The 14,083-nt window shown below is 59.8% G+C and overlaps 1 protein-coding gene across 4 annotated transcripts in view; it reads left to right on the top strand.

Annotated features, from left to right (window-relative positions):
• The window catches only part of LRRC43 (leucine rich repeat containing 43), a 29,343-nt gene that overhangs the window by 12,259 nt on the left and 3,001 nt on the right, over positions 1–14,083 (top strand). Inside the window, exons 2-12 of one of the 4 annotated variants that reach the window (XM_051837776.2) lie at positions 1,752–1,863; positions 5,878–6,117; positions 6,968–7,078; positions 8,332–8,474; positions 9,084–9,322; positions 9,763–9,950; positions 10,181–10,416; positions 12,432–12,573; positions 12,698–12,805; positions 12,888–13,088; positions 13,311–13,715. In XM_051837776.2, the coding sequence (XP_051693736.1) occupies positions 5,911–6,117; positions 6,968–7,078; positions 8,332–8,474; positions 9,084–9,322; positions 9,763–9,950; positions 10,181–10,416; positions 12,432–12,573; positions 12,698–12,805; positions 12,888–13,088; positions 13,311–13,589 (1,854 nt within the window). In that variant the 5' untranslated portion in view covers positions 1,752–1,863; positions 5,878–5,910 and the 3' untranslated portion in view covers positions 13,590–13,715. Of the gene's footprint in view, positions 1–1,744; positions 1,864–3,844; positions 4,063–5,877; positions 6,118–6,967; positions 7,079–8,331; positions 8,475–9,083; positions 9,323–9,762; positions 9,951–10,180; positions 10,417–12,431; positions 12,574–12,697; positions 12,806–12,887; positions 13,089–13,310; positions 13,716–14,083 lie in introns of those variants that run through there. The other 3 variants (XM_070066148.1, XM_051837774.2, XM_051837775.2) reach the window with 3 other exon arrangements.

The following is a 14,083-nucleotide window of genomic DNA, read 5'->3' as shown; positions in this document are numbered from 1 at the left end:
TATTTTATCTTTGTTCATAAGTGAGAGCTTTGCAGAGTATAGTATTCTGAGTTGACAGGTTTTTTTCTCTTCGGACTTGGAATAGATCTTGCCACTTTCTCCTGCCTGTAGGGTTTCTGTTGAGGAGTCTGCAGTGAGTCTAATTGGAGCTCTTCTCAAAGTAATCTGGCATTTCTCTCGTGCGCATTTTAGAATCTTTGTGTTTTACTGCGGAGAGTTTGGTTACAATGTGTTGTGGTGGAGATCTTTTCTGGTCATGTCGATTAGGAGTTCTGTGTGCTTCCTGTACTTGGATGTCCCTTTCTTTCTCCACATTGAGGAAATTTTCTGTTACTATTTCACTAAAAAAGCCTTCTGATCCTTTCTCTCCTGCCACACCTTTGGGAACTCCTATATGTTGGATGATTTGATAGTATCCTACAGATCCCCACAGTGTCTTTCAGTTTTCTAATTTCTTCTTCTTGTGTTTGGTCTGACTGTATAATTTCCTGTGCTTTATCTTCTAAGTCAGATATTCTTTCTTCTGCTTCACCAGTTCTGTTGTTAGGCATCTTTTCTGCAGACGTTCTGAATTATCCTGGCACGTGGCCAGTGACCTGGTGTTTCCAGCCCTCCTGGGTTCCCCTCAGCTGTCATTTGAATTGACCACTCCTGGTACCTCATGGTGCCAGCCACCTCCAGCTTCAGGACCTCCTCTTGCTCCTCTGTTGTGATGCTGTCCTGATGCACTTTGCCACTCTGTGGCACCTGTTCTCTGTAGGCTGGATCACTCCCTGTCTCCCTTCCCCCACTTTTTTAAATTAAAGTTTTTGTTTCCCATTTACTTATTCATTTGAGAGAAAGAGACTGAAACTGGCCTTGCATCTGCTGGTTTGCCCCCTGAAGCTTGCAATGGCCAGGGCCGGGCTGGGCCAAAGCTGGGAATTGGGGACTCAGCCCAGATCTCCCGCGTGGATGACGGGGACACAGTAACTTGACTCCCACTGGTGCCCCCAGGGTCCGTATTAGCAGGAAGCTGAAGGCAGACATGGAACCCAGGTGCTTTGACGTGGGATGTGGGCATCTGAACCCTTGACTTAACCAGCAGGCCAAATGCCTGCCCGTTAATTTTTATTTTTTTAATTACTAATGTATTTGAAAGGCAGAGATACAGAAACGGAGACACAGAGAGCTCCTGTTCACTGGTGCTCTCCTCAATGCTGGGTCAGGCTGAAGCCAGGAGCCAGGACTCAGTCCAGGACTCCCCTATGGGTGGCAAGAACCCAGCCACTTGTGATGACTGCTTGTCGCCCACGGTGCACACGAGCAGGAGGCTGGAATCACGAACACAGCAGGAACGTGAACACAAGCACTTGAATGTGGAATGCGGGCGTCCCAAGTGGGACGTTAACTGCTGAGCTGAACTCCTGCCCCTGGCTCTGTTTCAGTGACCCCCTAGTGCTTGTATGCATTTTCGGGGTACAGTGTGATAGTTTGGTCCATGCGTGCAGTGTGTCGGCATTGCCATCCCTTTAGATGTGTCTCACTTCATGACTTGGGACCTTTGACCTCTGCCAGTTATTTAAAAATATACCATAAACTGTTAGAGACCATTCTTAGCCTACTGTGCCCTCCTGTGGTCTGGAGCATCAGAACTAGCCCCTCCTGTCCCTGCCCGCCCCGTCTCCTGTGCTTAGCCCTTTAATTAATGCACATCCAGCGTGCTCACCCCTGACCTCTATTCACTACACTCAAATGCCTTTTTCCTTCAGGATCTCAATGTCCTCCTGAATGTCCCACCTGTGCTCAGGCTCAAGGATCTACACAGAGCCGTGATGACAGTGGAGATGGGGGGACGCGGATGGCTGAGGACCTGTTTGGGAAGTAAGCTTCCAAGAGGTGGCGATGGAAAGGGAGGGTTGAGGGTGGCTTCTGGGTCTCTGGTTTGGATGGATGGTGGTGCTACGACGAACAGTGGGGCTTGCCCGAAGTGACGAATCAGACTTCTAACACGGAAGTTAGAGCTAGTACGTGATGCTTGGGTGACGACACACTGCAGGCCATGGAGCCTGAAGGAAGGTACTCGAGACACAAACGTGGCTGCCATCCGTGTATTGTGACTGTGTGCCTGTGGAAGACCACCGTGTGAGACCCAAGAGGGTGTGCAGGCCTGGGGCGTGCCTCGGTGATGGGACCAGGAGAGGAAGACGGTTTCGTCCACGACACTGAGCAGGGAGAGAAAAGTACCAGGAGAACATGCTGTCATGGAACGAGATGAGTAGTTTTTCGACAGAGGAAACGGTTGGCATCCTCCTAAGCCACGAAGAGGTCAAAGAAGATAAGGGCTGAGGAGGTTCACTGGGTTGGGTGACATGAGGTCACGGGAACTCCACAAGGGGAATTTGAACTTCACTGGGGGAGTCTGAATGCTGTAGGACACGGTGGGAGCCACGTCGGTGGTTTGGAAAGTGAGGAGAAGAGAGTGCAGGCTGCTGTGTCAAGAGCCGGGATGAGGGGCCGCCGCCGTGGCGCAGCGGGCAAAGCCTCTGCCTGCAGGGCCTGTATCCCATGTGGGCGCCGGTTTGAGTCCCCGGCTGCTCCACTTCCGATCCAGCTCTCTGCTGTGGCCTGGGAAAGCAGTAGAAGATGGCCCAACTCCTTGGGCCCCTGCACCCACGTGGGAGACCTGGAGGAAGCTCCTGGCTCTTGGCTTCGGATCGGCACAGCTCTAGCCATTGCGGTTATTTGGGGAGTGAACCAGTGGAATGAGGACCTCTCTTTCTCTCTCTCTGCCTCTCCTCTGTGTAACTCTGACTTTCAAATATAAAATAATTCTTTTATTTTTTTATTTTTTATTTATTTTTTGACAGGCAGAGTGGACAGTGAGAGAGAGAGACAGACAGAAAGGTCTTCCTTTTGTCGTTGGTTCACCCTCCAATGGCCGCCGCGGCCGGCACACCGCGCTGATCCGAAGCCAGGAGCCAGGTGCTTTTTCCTGGTCTCCCATGGGGTGCAGGGCCCAAGCACTTGGGCCATCCTCCACTGCACTCCCTGGCCACAGCAGAGAGCTGGCCTGGAAGAGGGGCAACCGGGACAGAATCCGGTGCCCCGACCGGGACTAGAACCCGGGGTGCCGGCGCCACAAGGCGGAGGATTAGCCTAGTGAGCCGCGGCGCCGGCCTCAAATATAAAATAATTCTAAAAAAAAAAAAAAAAAAGGCTGGGCAGATGTGGGAATAGTGGGCTGCTTTCATGGGTCCAGGGTTTCCTTATGGGAGGAGAAAAATGTTGAACATTAGATTGTGGTGAGTTGTGCTGTGCAAAGCCCATGTGTACACTTAGACACGTATGTGTATGTGTACATATATTTATTTAAAAGGCAGAGGAGAGAGAAGGAGTTGGTTCATCCACTGGGTCAGCCCCGGATGCCTGCCTGGGCTGTGCGCGTGGCCGGGACCACATATTTGAGGTTCCCAGGAGTGCAGAGCTGGACTCGAACCAGCCACTGGGTCATGAGATGTGTGCGGCCCAAGCGGTAGCCCCTTAAATGGCACCGTTTAAGGGATGTAAATCACACCTCCGCCACGATCTGCCTTTCCCGGTTCTAGAAGCCAGAATCTAGGAGACGGAGACCTCAGGCTTGGGTCAGGCCGCAGCGGCCCAGCCCAGGACGCCCTGCCTGGAGCGGGGCGGAGGTGGTGACCGGCACAGGGAAGTGCTCAGTCCCGCTGGGAGCCCCGGGTGTGAGGCTGCGGGCACTGCTGCCCCAGGTTTAAACATGAGGGTGGGGGAGAAAAGCCAGGTGATGTGGGGGAGGTCTCTGACCCCCAGCCTGGAGGGCTTTTCCTCCGCGGAAAGTTGACAGCCCGCGGAAGCGCGGGTCCAGCGGTTGCCCCCTCTCGCGATTTGATCAGCGCTGGATCTGGCGCGCTCCCGCGGCTGACGGTCGCCTAGCAACGCGGACAGTGGCGGACAGCCATGGAGGGGCGCTCAGCGTCCGGGCCGGGGACCGTGAGCGCGGCGGTGCGCGAGCACCTGCGGCAGCTGTGCCTGCGCGAGTTCCCCTGTGGCACGGGCAGCTGGGTGCGCGCTCCGGGGCCGGGGCCGGGGCCGGGGAGTGGCTGTGGGCACCGGGACGCTGCGGGGCTGCCCGGACCAGGCCCCCACCTGGGCCTGGCTTGAGCAGGGCTGTGCGCTGGACTCCAGCTTCTGGACGCAGGTTTCCCTGTGGGGGCAGGGCTTCTGTCTGAGCACGATTTCTCAACCTGCAGGCACCGGTGGGCAGAGGCTGGGGCTTCCCTTCCTGGGAGCCGGGTGTCGAGAAGGCTTTCCACCCCGCGGTCCCCTCCCTGCCCCTGGGGTCACGGACCTTTCCCCCATGGCTTTCAGAGGGAGGGGAGCCTGACGTGGCTCAGGGGGCTGGAGCTGCTGCCCCCTGCTTCCCAGGCTCAGGGGAAACAGAAGGAAATGAGTTGCTACAGCTGTAGAAGGAAAGTGGTTTCTCTGCCCACGAATGGCCTTCCCCTCTGACTTCAACCTGGGCACGGGTTGCACAAATGTGACCCTGACTCTGTGTGGCCAGAAGCTCTGGGTCATCAGTCAGGTGCCCAGGATGGGGACAAAAATGGTGACATGGAGAACCAGGGCCCGGAGAGGTCTGAATGGTCTTGGTGGCCTTGGTGGAAGCTGGACCTCCCCACAGAGAAGTGGGCAAAACCCCTTTTTGCTTCCTGGTTCCCTTCTGTAGGAAAGCTGAGCCACAGCCAGGGGTGCACAGAGCCGGGGCAGCGTGCTGGGCGCCAGGCAGGGCAGGGGCACTGAGGCTTCGCAGATGCCTGGAGCAAGGGGTGGGAGGGAGGCTCGCAGGGTGCATCGCTTCGCACCTCGGGGTCTGGGTTTGCCTCTCCAGCCTCACAGCCTCTTCAGAAAGCTTTTCTTGTGATCAGAGCCCCCACAGGCTGCCTGCAGTGCCTCCGGGCCCTTACGCAGCGTGCCAGGGCTGCAGGGAGTTCTGGGTTTGGGGATATTTGCAGAGACACAGTGCAGCGTCCTGGGGACAGGACCCAAGCCTGAACTTGAAATTCGTGTTTGCTGGCTGTGCACCTTGCACACGTAGCCTGAAGGTCTCTTAAACAGTATTTTAAGCAGTTTTGTGCTTGGCTGTGACGGCTCACGCAAGGTCAGGTGTGGAGTTTTCCGCTGGTGATGTCATGTCAGTCGTTGCTAGGAAAGTTTCAGGTGTTGGAACATGCTGGACTTTTGGGTTGGCAGTTTAGGGATGCTCACCCTGTACATAAATGTTTGTAAGTTTAGTGTGAAATATATCATCACTTTTACTTTTTTTTTTTAAAGGATGTATTCATTTTGAAAGGCAGAATGTTAGAGGGAGAAGGGGGAGAGAGAAAGAGCTTTCATCTACTGGTTCACTCCCCAGTGGCCACAAGAGCCAGGACTGGGTCAGGCTAAAGCCAGGGGCCAGGAACTCCATCCAGGTCTCCCATGTGGGTGGCAGAGACCCAAGCACCTGGGCCGTCTCCTGCTGCTTTCCCTGGTGCATTAGCAGGGAGCTGGATTGGAAGCAGAGGGTACAGGCCTGGACCAGGCACTCTGTGTGGGATGTTGGTGTGGCAGGCGGCAGCTTACGCCGCTGAACCCCAGCACTGGCCTCTTCAGCACTTTTACTCCAACTCCAGAGGAAACCTGTACGGGCAGGAGTTGGACTCCAGGCATTTTGTGTCTTCCCTCCTCTGAGGTCATATCCACAGGCAGTAGTTACTCAAAATTATCTTCCACTCATTGTCCAGAGCTCCAACCGTCTCACCCCCAGTTATCCTCCTTTATTGTCTTTCGGGTTTTGAGTTTTGGACCTAGAGAGAGGCATCGTATCCACCCTTGCAGAATAAGTCTCGCTTTGGTCCTCGAACTGGGCAAATGTGGAGGGAGCTGGACCCCAGAGAGGAGGAGACAGTGGAAGCCCTGCTGGACCTCGTGCGCAGCCCCCACTCGCCCTGGGCTCTGCCGAGCGGCTCCAGCACGGAGGACCAGTTCCTGCGAGAGCTGGCCATCCAGGACCCGCTGCAGCTCAAGGACTCCTTCTTCTACTCCTACTTCCGGACCCTGCGGGTGGTGGACAAGGAGGTGAGTGTGGCGGTGAGGGTAGGGTGGCCGCTCCAGAGTTTTCCACAGCTCCTTGGTGGAGGCCGGAGGAGGTCTGCCTCGGCCAAGGGCAGCTGTGCCCTGCCCTCTGATGGAGCCCACCGGCTTGTCACCATTCTTCATGCCCCCAGGAAGGAGTGCCTTGGTGTGCCCTCCTGGGTCTCAGCAGAGACCTTTGGGAGGGCCTGCCATGGGCTTCATGTGGCCTGAGGGTCGGGGCCTGGAGGGCTGGCGGCACAGTGCTGGTGTTCACGTCTGCTGTTACAGCGCCTCTGCTTGGCTCGGTAGTAGCCCAGCGCTGGCACGGAAACTCCGTCTCAGGCTTCCTTCTCCCTGGAACCGGGACATGGCACGGTGCAGGGAGGAGGGGTGGCCGAGCCATGCCGGGTTCCTGGGTTTGCTTCCAGCAAAGCCCTTCCACCCTGGGAAAACTAGCCTAGTTGGTGGCCCCCAGGGAGAGAGGCCCAGACAGGAAGGGCTCCCTGTGTCTCTGAGACCACCAGGCACTGACCTGCTCTGTGGAGAGCAGGGTGACGACTGTCGTCCCCACGCACCCTCAGTGCCAGCCCACCAGGAGGCCGGGGGATGTTCTCTGCCCTCCCCAGTGGCACGGGCCCCAGCAGAAGGCAGACAACACTCCCAGTCCAAGGAGGCGAGGGTGGCAAGAGGCCCCTGAGTCGGGGCAGAAGGAAGCAATGCAGGACAGGCTTCTGGGGAGGCCAGGGTGGCACCAGGGCTGGGTGCGGGAGCCCCGGTTTCCCTGATGTGGACTCGGCTCTGCCCACGCCGCCCGGCCCCGCCCCACCCCCAGCCTCCTGTCCTTCCCTCCCAGGTGAGTCTGGTGGATAAAGACCTCCTGAAGTTTCTAAAGCTGGAGGAGTTGATTCTGAGCGCCAATCATATCAAGGAAGTGGATGCGGCCAATCTGCCCAGGACACTCAAGGTAGAGGCACCAGCTCTGCTGGAGGCCCTGCCCCTCAGCAGCCCTGCGCAGGCTTGCCCAGGCCTTCAGGATGGAGGCCACTTTCCTCAAGTGAAACACGGAGCCCTCCACCCAGCAGTTCTCTCCCAGGCAGACACCCCAGAGAGGCAAAGGCAGGGCTTCAGACTCTGGTTCGCCTGTGCGCACAGCAGCCAGGAGGTAGAGATGGCCCGAGGGTCTGTAGGCAGGCAGCCAGCAAACATGGCCCATCTACCGTGGCACCGAAGGAACGCGTGACACCAGCTGCAGTGTGGGTGAGCCTTGAAATCGTGGTGCTAAGTGAGGGGAGCCACTCACAAAACGGCAAGTCACATGTGGCTTGTGTGTGCAGACACGCAGAAAGGAGTTAAAGGCTCTGGGGGCTGGGGAGAGACCCAGGCACTGCCGCTCTGCGTTTCGGGGGCTTCCAGTCAGAAGGGTGAAAAGGTAGTGAGAGTGGTGTAGCATTCTGGATGTAACCAGTGCCACTGAGTTGTGTCGTGTGCAGTGGGGTAGGCTGTCGCCGCAGGTGCCTGCACCCCAAAATGCAGTGCCTGTACCCCAAAATGGAGTGCCAGTTTGAGTGCTTACTCTGCACTTAAAAAAATTTTTGTTTTATGCACTTGGAAAGAGTGACAGAAAGAGGAGGAAAGAAAGGTCTTCCATCTGCTGATTCACTCCCCAGTAGCCACAATGCCAAGGCTGGATGACTGAAGCCAAGAGCCAAAAACTCCATAGGGGTTTCCCACATGGGTGCAGGGGTCCAAGCACTTGAGCCATCTTCTGCTGTTTTCCCAGGTGCATTAGCAGGGGGATGGATCAGAAGTGGAGCAGCCAGACTTGAACCATTGCCCATCTGGGATGGCAGCGTTGCAGATGGCAGCTTAACCTGTGCTTCTGATCCAGCTTCCTGCTAATGTGCCAACTCACGTGGGAGACCTGGATGGAATTCCTGGCTCCACTGGCCTGGCCTGCCCTTGGCCATGTAGGCACTTGGGGAGCGAACTAGCGATGGAAGGTGATCCTTCTGCCCTGTCTCCCTCTCTTCTCCTCTTTCTCTGTGTTTCTGCACTCTACCTTTCAAATACATAAATAATACATAATTTTTATAAAGGGAGTCCGGTTGGCCCAGAGGGGCAGGGCGCGAACACCTGAGTTTTCTCCTCCTGAGTGTCCCAGGCAGAGGAAGCAGCCAGTCCTCTGCTGCCCAGCCCCGCTGTCCGCTCTGCTCGCAGGTGCTGGAGCTATACGGCAACGAGCTGGCCAGCATGGAGTCTCTGTGTGTCCACCCTCCGCCCCCGGGCCTCCAGCACTTGGGCTTAGGCCACAACAAGCTCCTGGGCCCACTGGAAAGCCTGTATGTCACCGCCAGCCACTGGTAACTCAGAGCCCCCGTGGGAAGGGCTTGCGCGAGTCCGCCCCGGCTGCCCACTCCCCGCGGGCCTCAGTCCTGGGCATTAACTAAGACAGTGACGACAGCACCCCCGGAGCCCAGGGAAGGATCCCGCAGGTGTCAGCCGGGGCTCTGCTCACCGCCGGGTGGGCCCACCGCTCGGTGTTGCTGGGACCGTGGTGGGCATCCCACCTCTGCCTTCTGGACGCCAGGAGTGCCCCCGCGCCCACCCTGCTCAGCGCCCAGTGTCCCCGCAGGGACCACCTGTCACGGTGGGAGCCACCGCCCGGGACAGATCTTCAGGACGCTCCACTGTTCCTGAAAGCCCAGCGTCCCCGGGAGGGGTGCGGAGCAGTCCGCGGCCCATGGTTCCTGCCCCTTGTCTCCTTGGGGGGTGAGCCGTGGGACGCTCAGAGCCCGGAGGTGCAGCCACGTGGCAGGCCCCACGAAGAGGGCCTGGGTACCAAGGCGAGGTAGAGGCAAGCCGTGGAGCCCTGAGGTCAGCCAGGCCGCTGTCCTCTGCCCTGGACGCAGGGTGCTGGCCCCTTGCTCCACAGGCTTCTGAACTCCCTGGGGTCTCGCCCCCACCCCCAGGCCCAGCCTCGTCTCCCTCGATCTGGGCTTCAACGACCTGACCGACCTGCAGAGCATGATGGCTGCCCTCCGGAGCCTGCGGCGCCTGCGGCTGCTGGTGCTGCAGGGGAACCCGCTGGCCCTGGTGCCGTACTACCGCGGCTTCACCATCGACAGCCTGGCCCCACTCTGTGTGCTGGACGACATCACCGTGTCCCCCAACGAGAAGCACCAGTTCCGGGGGCTCAGCCTCCACGGGGGTAAGGGGAGCTGCACCCCAGCGCCTGCCCTCCTGGGTACCGGCGCCTGTGGCCCCGAGACCCCCTACCCGGACAGGTGCAGTTTCTGAGATTTGGGGACAGGGCCTTCCGTTTCTCCACCTCTGCGGTAGCTGTAGATCGCCCCCTAGCGGCCCATGGCGCGAGGTGCATCAGCGCCAAGGTCGGAGTAAACTATAAAGGAGAGTGGTGCCTGCAGTGTGCCGGACACGTGCTGAGGTCACCCTCTGTGACCACCTGTGCCAAGTGTCCCATGAGACCTGGAGAACAGCCGGGGAGGGGTACCGTGACTGACCCCACCGTCACGCGGTTGATCGTGGCACAGCCGAGCTCTGGGGCCCTGCCCGGGGCGCCCCTCTCCTCGGGTGGGGTCTGCCGGCCTCTGTTCCGTGGGCCCCTGAGTCCCGCACTCTCCCTGGCAGATCTCTTGGCACACGCGGCGCAGTTGGTGGTGACCATTGGCAATATCAGGGGGGTTCTGGACAGCTCCGTCTTGGACCCCGAGCCAGGGCCCGAAGGCCCGTTCGCCTCTTACACCTATTACGTGACCTACGACTTCGTGGAGGATGAGGAGGGCGACAGGAAGGAGTACAGTGGCGTGCTGGCCGAGGTGCGCCCCGCGCTGCGCCTGCAAGCGTGGGTGGCTTTGCACCTTGGCGCGGCCCTCTGATTCCTGGCCCCCTCCCCCGGGCCCGGCGATTCCCACGTGCATACCGCCCCTCCCCGGCCCGCCCTGCGATTCCTGCACCCGCGCCCGCCTGGGTTTTCACCCTTCTGCGGGTTCACGCAGAGCTGCGGCCCCCGAGGTGCGTGAGGCGAGAGCTCTCGTGTCTCCCGTAGATCGTCCAGCCGTCCCCCAGCGCCGAGCTGCTGGGTGAGGACTTCAACGAAGACTTCCCGGAGGAGTTGGGCGGGGAGGCCTCCGAGGAGGCGGAGTCTGCAGAGTCGGCCACCACCGAGCTGCTGGACTCGGAGCTGTCCTTGGTCTCGGCCGCCCTGCCCAGGTCCACAGACTCGGCCGAAGAGCTGGCGAAGCTGCGGCCCCGGATGGATGACCACCTCTGCCTGTCCCCAGGGTGAGGGGACCGCCTGCGCGGGGCCTGCCCTTCAGGCCCAGCTGCCGCCGGTGGGGCTGGCGTTCTCCTCCCCTCCTGGGCTCCAGCACCTGCACCCAAGCAGCGGGTCCCGGGTCCCCAAGGGGCCGGGTTGCTCAAGGCCTGAGACGGTAAAGGGCGGAGCTCTTCATTCATCGCTCCGCTTGGAACCCTTTCTGGTTCAAGTCCTTGATCCATCGGCCCAGTGTGGTTAGCGCCCCCCCACCCCCAGGCTGCGTGTCTGGCTCTGCCAGCATAATGAGCCCCATCCCATGCCTTCCCTGAGCTACTTTAAACAACAACAACAACACTTATTTGAAAGGAGAGAGAGAAGTCTTCATTTGCTGTTCACTCCCAGGACGGCTGCAGTAGCCAGGGCTGGGCCCACGTGGGTACAGGGGCAAGCACTAGGGCCGTCTTCCGCTGCTTTCCCAGGCCGCAGCAGGGAGCTGGGTCGGAAGTGGAGCAGCAGGCAGCAGGTGGCAGCCTTACTGGTTACGCCGCAGCACCAGCCCTTCCATGAACTTCTTATGTGCCCTGCATTTTGTCTTATTTGATAGGAATCTTCTTTAAATGCCATTTTTCTTTTTAGTTGATACATAGTAATTATATTTAAAGAATTATTTTAAAAATTTCATGGAAAACATGCATTATTTTTAGGCTTTTTTTTTTTTTTTTTTTGACAGGCAGAGTGGACAGTGAGAGAGACAGACAGAGAAAGGTCTTCCTTTGCCGTTGGTTCAACCTCCAATGGCCGCTGCGGCTGGTGCACTGTGGCCGGCACACCGCGCTGATCCGATGGCAGGAGCCAGGTGCTTCTCCTGGTCTCCCATGGGGTGCAGGGCCCAAGCACTTGGGCCATCCTCCACTGCACTCCCTGGCCACAGCAGAGAGCTGGCCTGGAAGAGGGATGACCGGGACAGAATCCGGCGCCCCGACCGGAACTAGAACCTGGTGTGCCGGCGCCGCAAGGCGGAGGATTAGCCTAGTGAGCCGCTGCACCGGCTTTTAGGCTTCATTTTCACACAGCATTTTTTTTTTATTTTATTTTTTTTATTATTTTATTTTTTTTTATTTTTTCTTGACAGGCAGAGTGGACAGTGAGAGAGAGAGACAGAGAGAAAGGTCTTCCTTTGCCGTTGGTTCACCCTCCAATGGCCGCCGCGGCCGGCGCGCTGCGGCCGGCGCACCGCGCTGATCCGATGGCAGGAGCCAGGAGCCAGGTGCTTTTCCTGGTCTCCCATGGGGTGCAGGGCCCAAGCACCTGGGCCATCCTCCACTGCACTCCCTGGCCACAGCAGAGGGCTGGCTTGGAAGAGGGGCAACCGGGACAGAATCCGGTGCCCCGACCGGGACTAGAACCCGGTGTGCCGGCGCCGCTAGGCGGAGGATTAGCCTAGTGAGCCGCGGCGCTGGCTTTTAGGCTTCATTTTCACACAGCATTTTTAAAATTATTTGAGAAGTGGAGAGAAGGAGAGGGACACGCTGACTGACAGCTCTTATTGTCCACGTCTGCAGTGGCCGTGGCTGAGCCTGGCCGGAGCTAGGATCCAGGAACTCATTCTGGTTCTGCGTGTGGGAGGCAGGCACACGACTCCTTGGACCAGCTCTGCTGCCTCCTGGGGTCTGTGGTGAGCAGGAGGCTGGAGCCAGGCTTGAACCCCGGGCACTGAGATGCGAGAGGTCCTAACTGGAGTCTCAGCCAGGAGGCCCAGTGCCTGCCCCGGGGATGCTTGCTGGCCTTTGGATCGCTGAGAGGCAGTGGGGCTGCCTGTGGGAGTTTGTAACATTTGCTGCTCTCCTACTCTGACTTGGCTGAACTTCTGAAAGCTGCCTCACGGGGCCGGGCCGTTTCCCTCGGTTGTGAGCTCAGTCCAGCCCCACAGGAGGCCTCTCTTCGCCTGACCTCCCCTCCTGGGCTTCTGGTCCCGTTTCCTGCCGGGGTCCTGCACATGCTGGCACCTGCATGATGAGCCCTTGGCTGCACCGCCCCCCAGGACAGTCCTGTTCAGCACGGCCCGCAAGCCCTGGAGTGAGGTGATCGCCTGTGGCTACGAGATGCAGCACGGCCTGAAGGACCTGGTGCCGCTCAAGGCCTTCCTGCTGGCGGGGACCACTGTGACTGTCATGGAGGAGAAGGTGGGCCCCTCTGCCCTGCCCGGCCCACTCCGGCTGCCCCGTCGCCCACTCCCCGTTGGCCGTTCAGCCTCCCCAGGGGCAGGGCCCGGCGGCCACAGCCTGCTCCCTTCCTTGCTCACTCCAGATCCTGTCTTGGCCCTTGATGTCACCCTCTGTGGACAGTTCCTTGCCTACCAAGAAAGGGAAGAAGGAGAAAGACAAGAGAGGGAAGGCAGAGAAGGAGTCTCCCAAGGTACCAGCCGGGCTGGGCTGGCTAAGCCAGGGGCCCCCGCGGGGTGACCCCGGCCTCACCTGGCCCCACCCCACCCTCCCAGCCTCCCCCACAGGAGCGAAAGGGGTCCAGGAGGAAGAAAGAGCCGTCCAGCGAGCTCCGGCAGGACCCGCCCGTCACGCAGGTGCTGGGCAGCTGCCTGGTGGTCCTGGAGCCCCTGCTTGCAGGGGAGCCCCTGGTGTCCACTGTGTGCAACTTTGGGGTGGTCCGCACCCCGGAATCCGACAGGCTCACGTTTGCCAGGGTACGGGGGCCCGGGCCACGTCCCTCCACTGTGCCCTCCCTCTGCCCACAGAAGCCCTGCGCCCAGTCAGGGTGGGGGCTGGAGGCTGCGGGAGGGGCCTGGCACTGGGAGTCACCCCCTGGGTGCTGGCATCTTGGGCGCAGCCTGCCTCAGGTGTGTGCCAGGTCCCCCTCACGGCAGCCCCCCACGCCAGTAAGTGTCTCGTTTCCTGTTCTCTCTCAGGACTCGAAGAAGGCTAAGAAGGGTGCCAAGAAAGGTAAGTGCCGCGGCGGTGACTGTGGGTGCAGAGGGCTGGAAGGAAGGAGGTGGCATCTTCCGGTCCCTGGCAGGGCCACGTCCATCAGAGGACCAAGTCCTGGGCCTTGCCTGCAGCCCCGAGGCCCTGTGGTGCGAAAAGGCAGGGGCATGGGCTGCCCCGGGAGCCGCAGTTTGCCCAGACAGAACCTGGACGTGCTCCGGGGCCAGCAGGCAGCGGGCAGTGGGCAGCTGTTGCAGCTCTGAAATAGCGAAGTGTCGGGCTTGAGTTTAGAGGCTTGGAGGCCCAGCCAGGAAGCGGGGAGGCGCCAGGAGGCTGCCGGGGGACACAAGGCAAGATCCGCAGAAAAGCCAAAGCCACCGCAGTGTGCACCCGTTGTCGACTGAAGAGGCACAGGGCTGGCCATGCAGCACGAGGCCCTGGAGCGCGGCTGCGATCAGCCAGGCCCAGGGCCGGCCGCCCGCTGTGGGATGTGTGGGTGTGATCAGCGAGGCCCGGGGCCCGGCCGCCCGCTGTGGGATGTGCCCGGGACGTGCGGGTGTGATCAGCGAGGCCCAGGGCCCGGCCGCCCGCTGTGGGATGTACCCGGGATGTGCCCGGGACGTGCGGGTGTGGTCAGCGAGGCCCAGAGCCCGGCCGCCCGCTGTGGGATGTGCCCGGGACGTGCGGGTGTGGTCAGCGAGGCCCAGGGCCGGCCGCCCGCTGTGGGATGTGCCCGGGATGCGCAGCTGAGCCGAGT

Source organism: Oryctolagus cuniculus, chromosome 21 (assembly GCF_964237555.1).
Source record: "Oryctolagus cuniculus chromosome 21, mOryCun1.1, whole genome shotgun sequence".
Classification (NCBI taxonomy): Eukaryota; Metazoa; Chordata; class Mammalia; order Lagomorpha; family Leporidae; genus Oryctolagus; species Oryctolagus cuniculus.
Note: the sequence above shows the minus strand (reverse complement) of the source record. Positions and strands in the feature narration are given on the sequence as shown.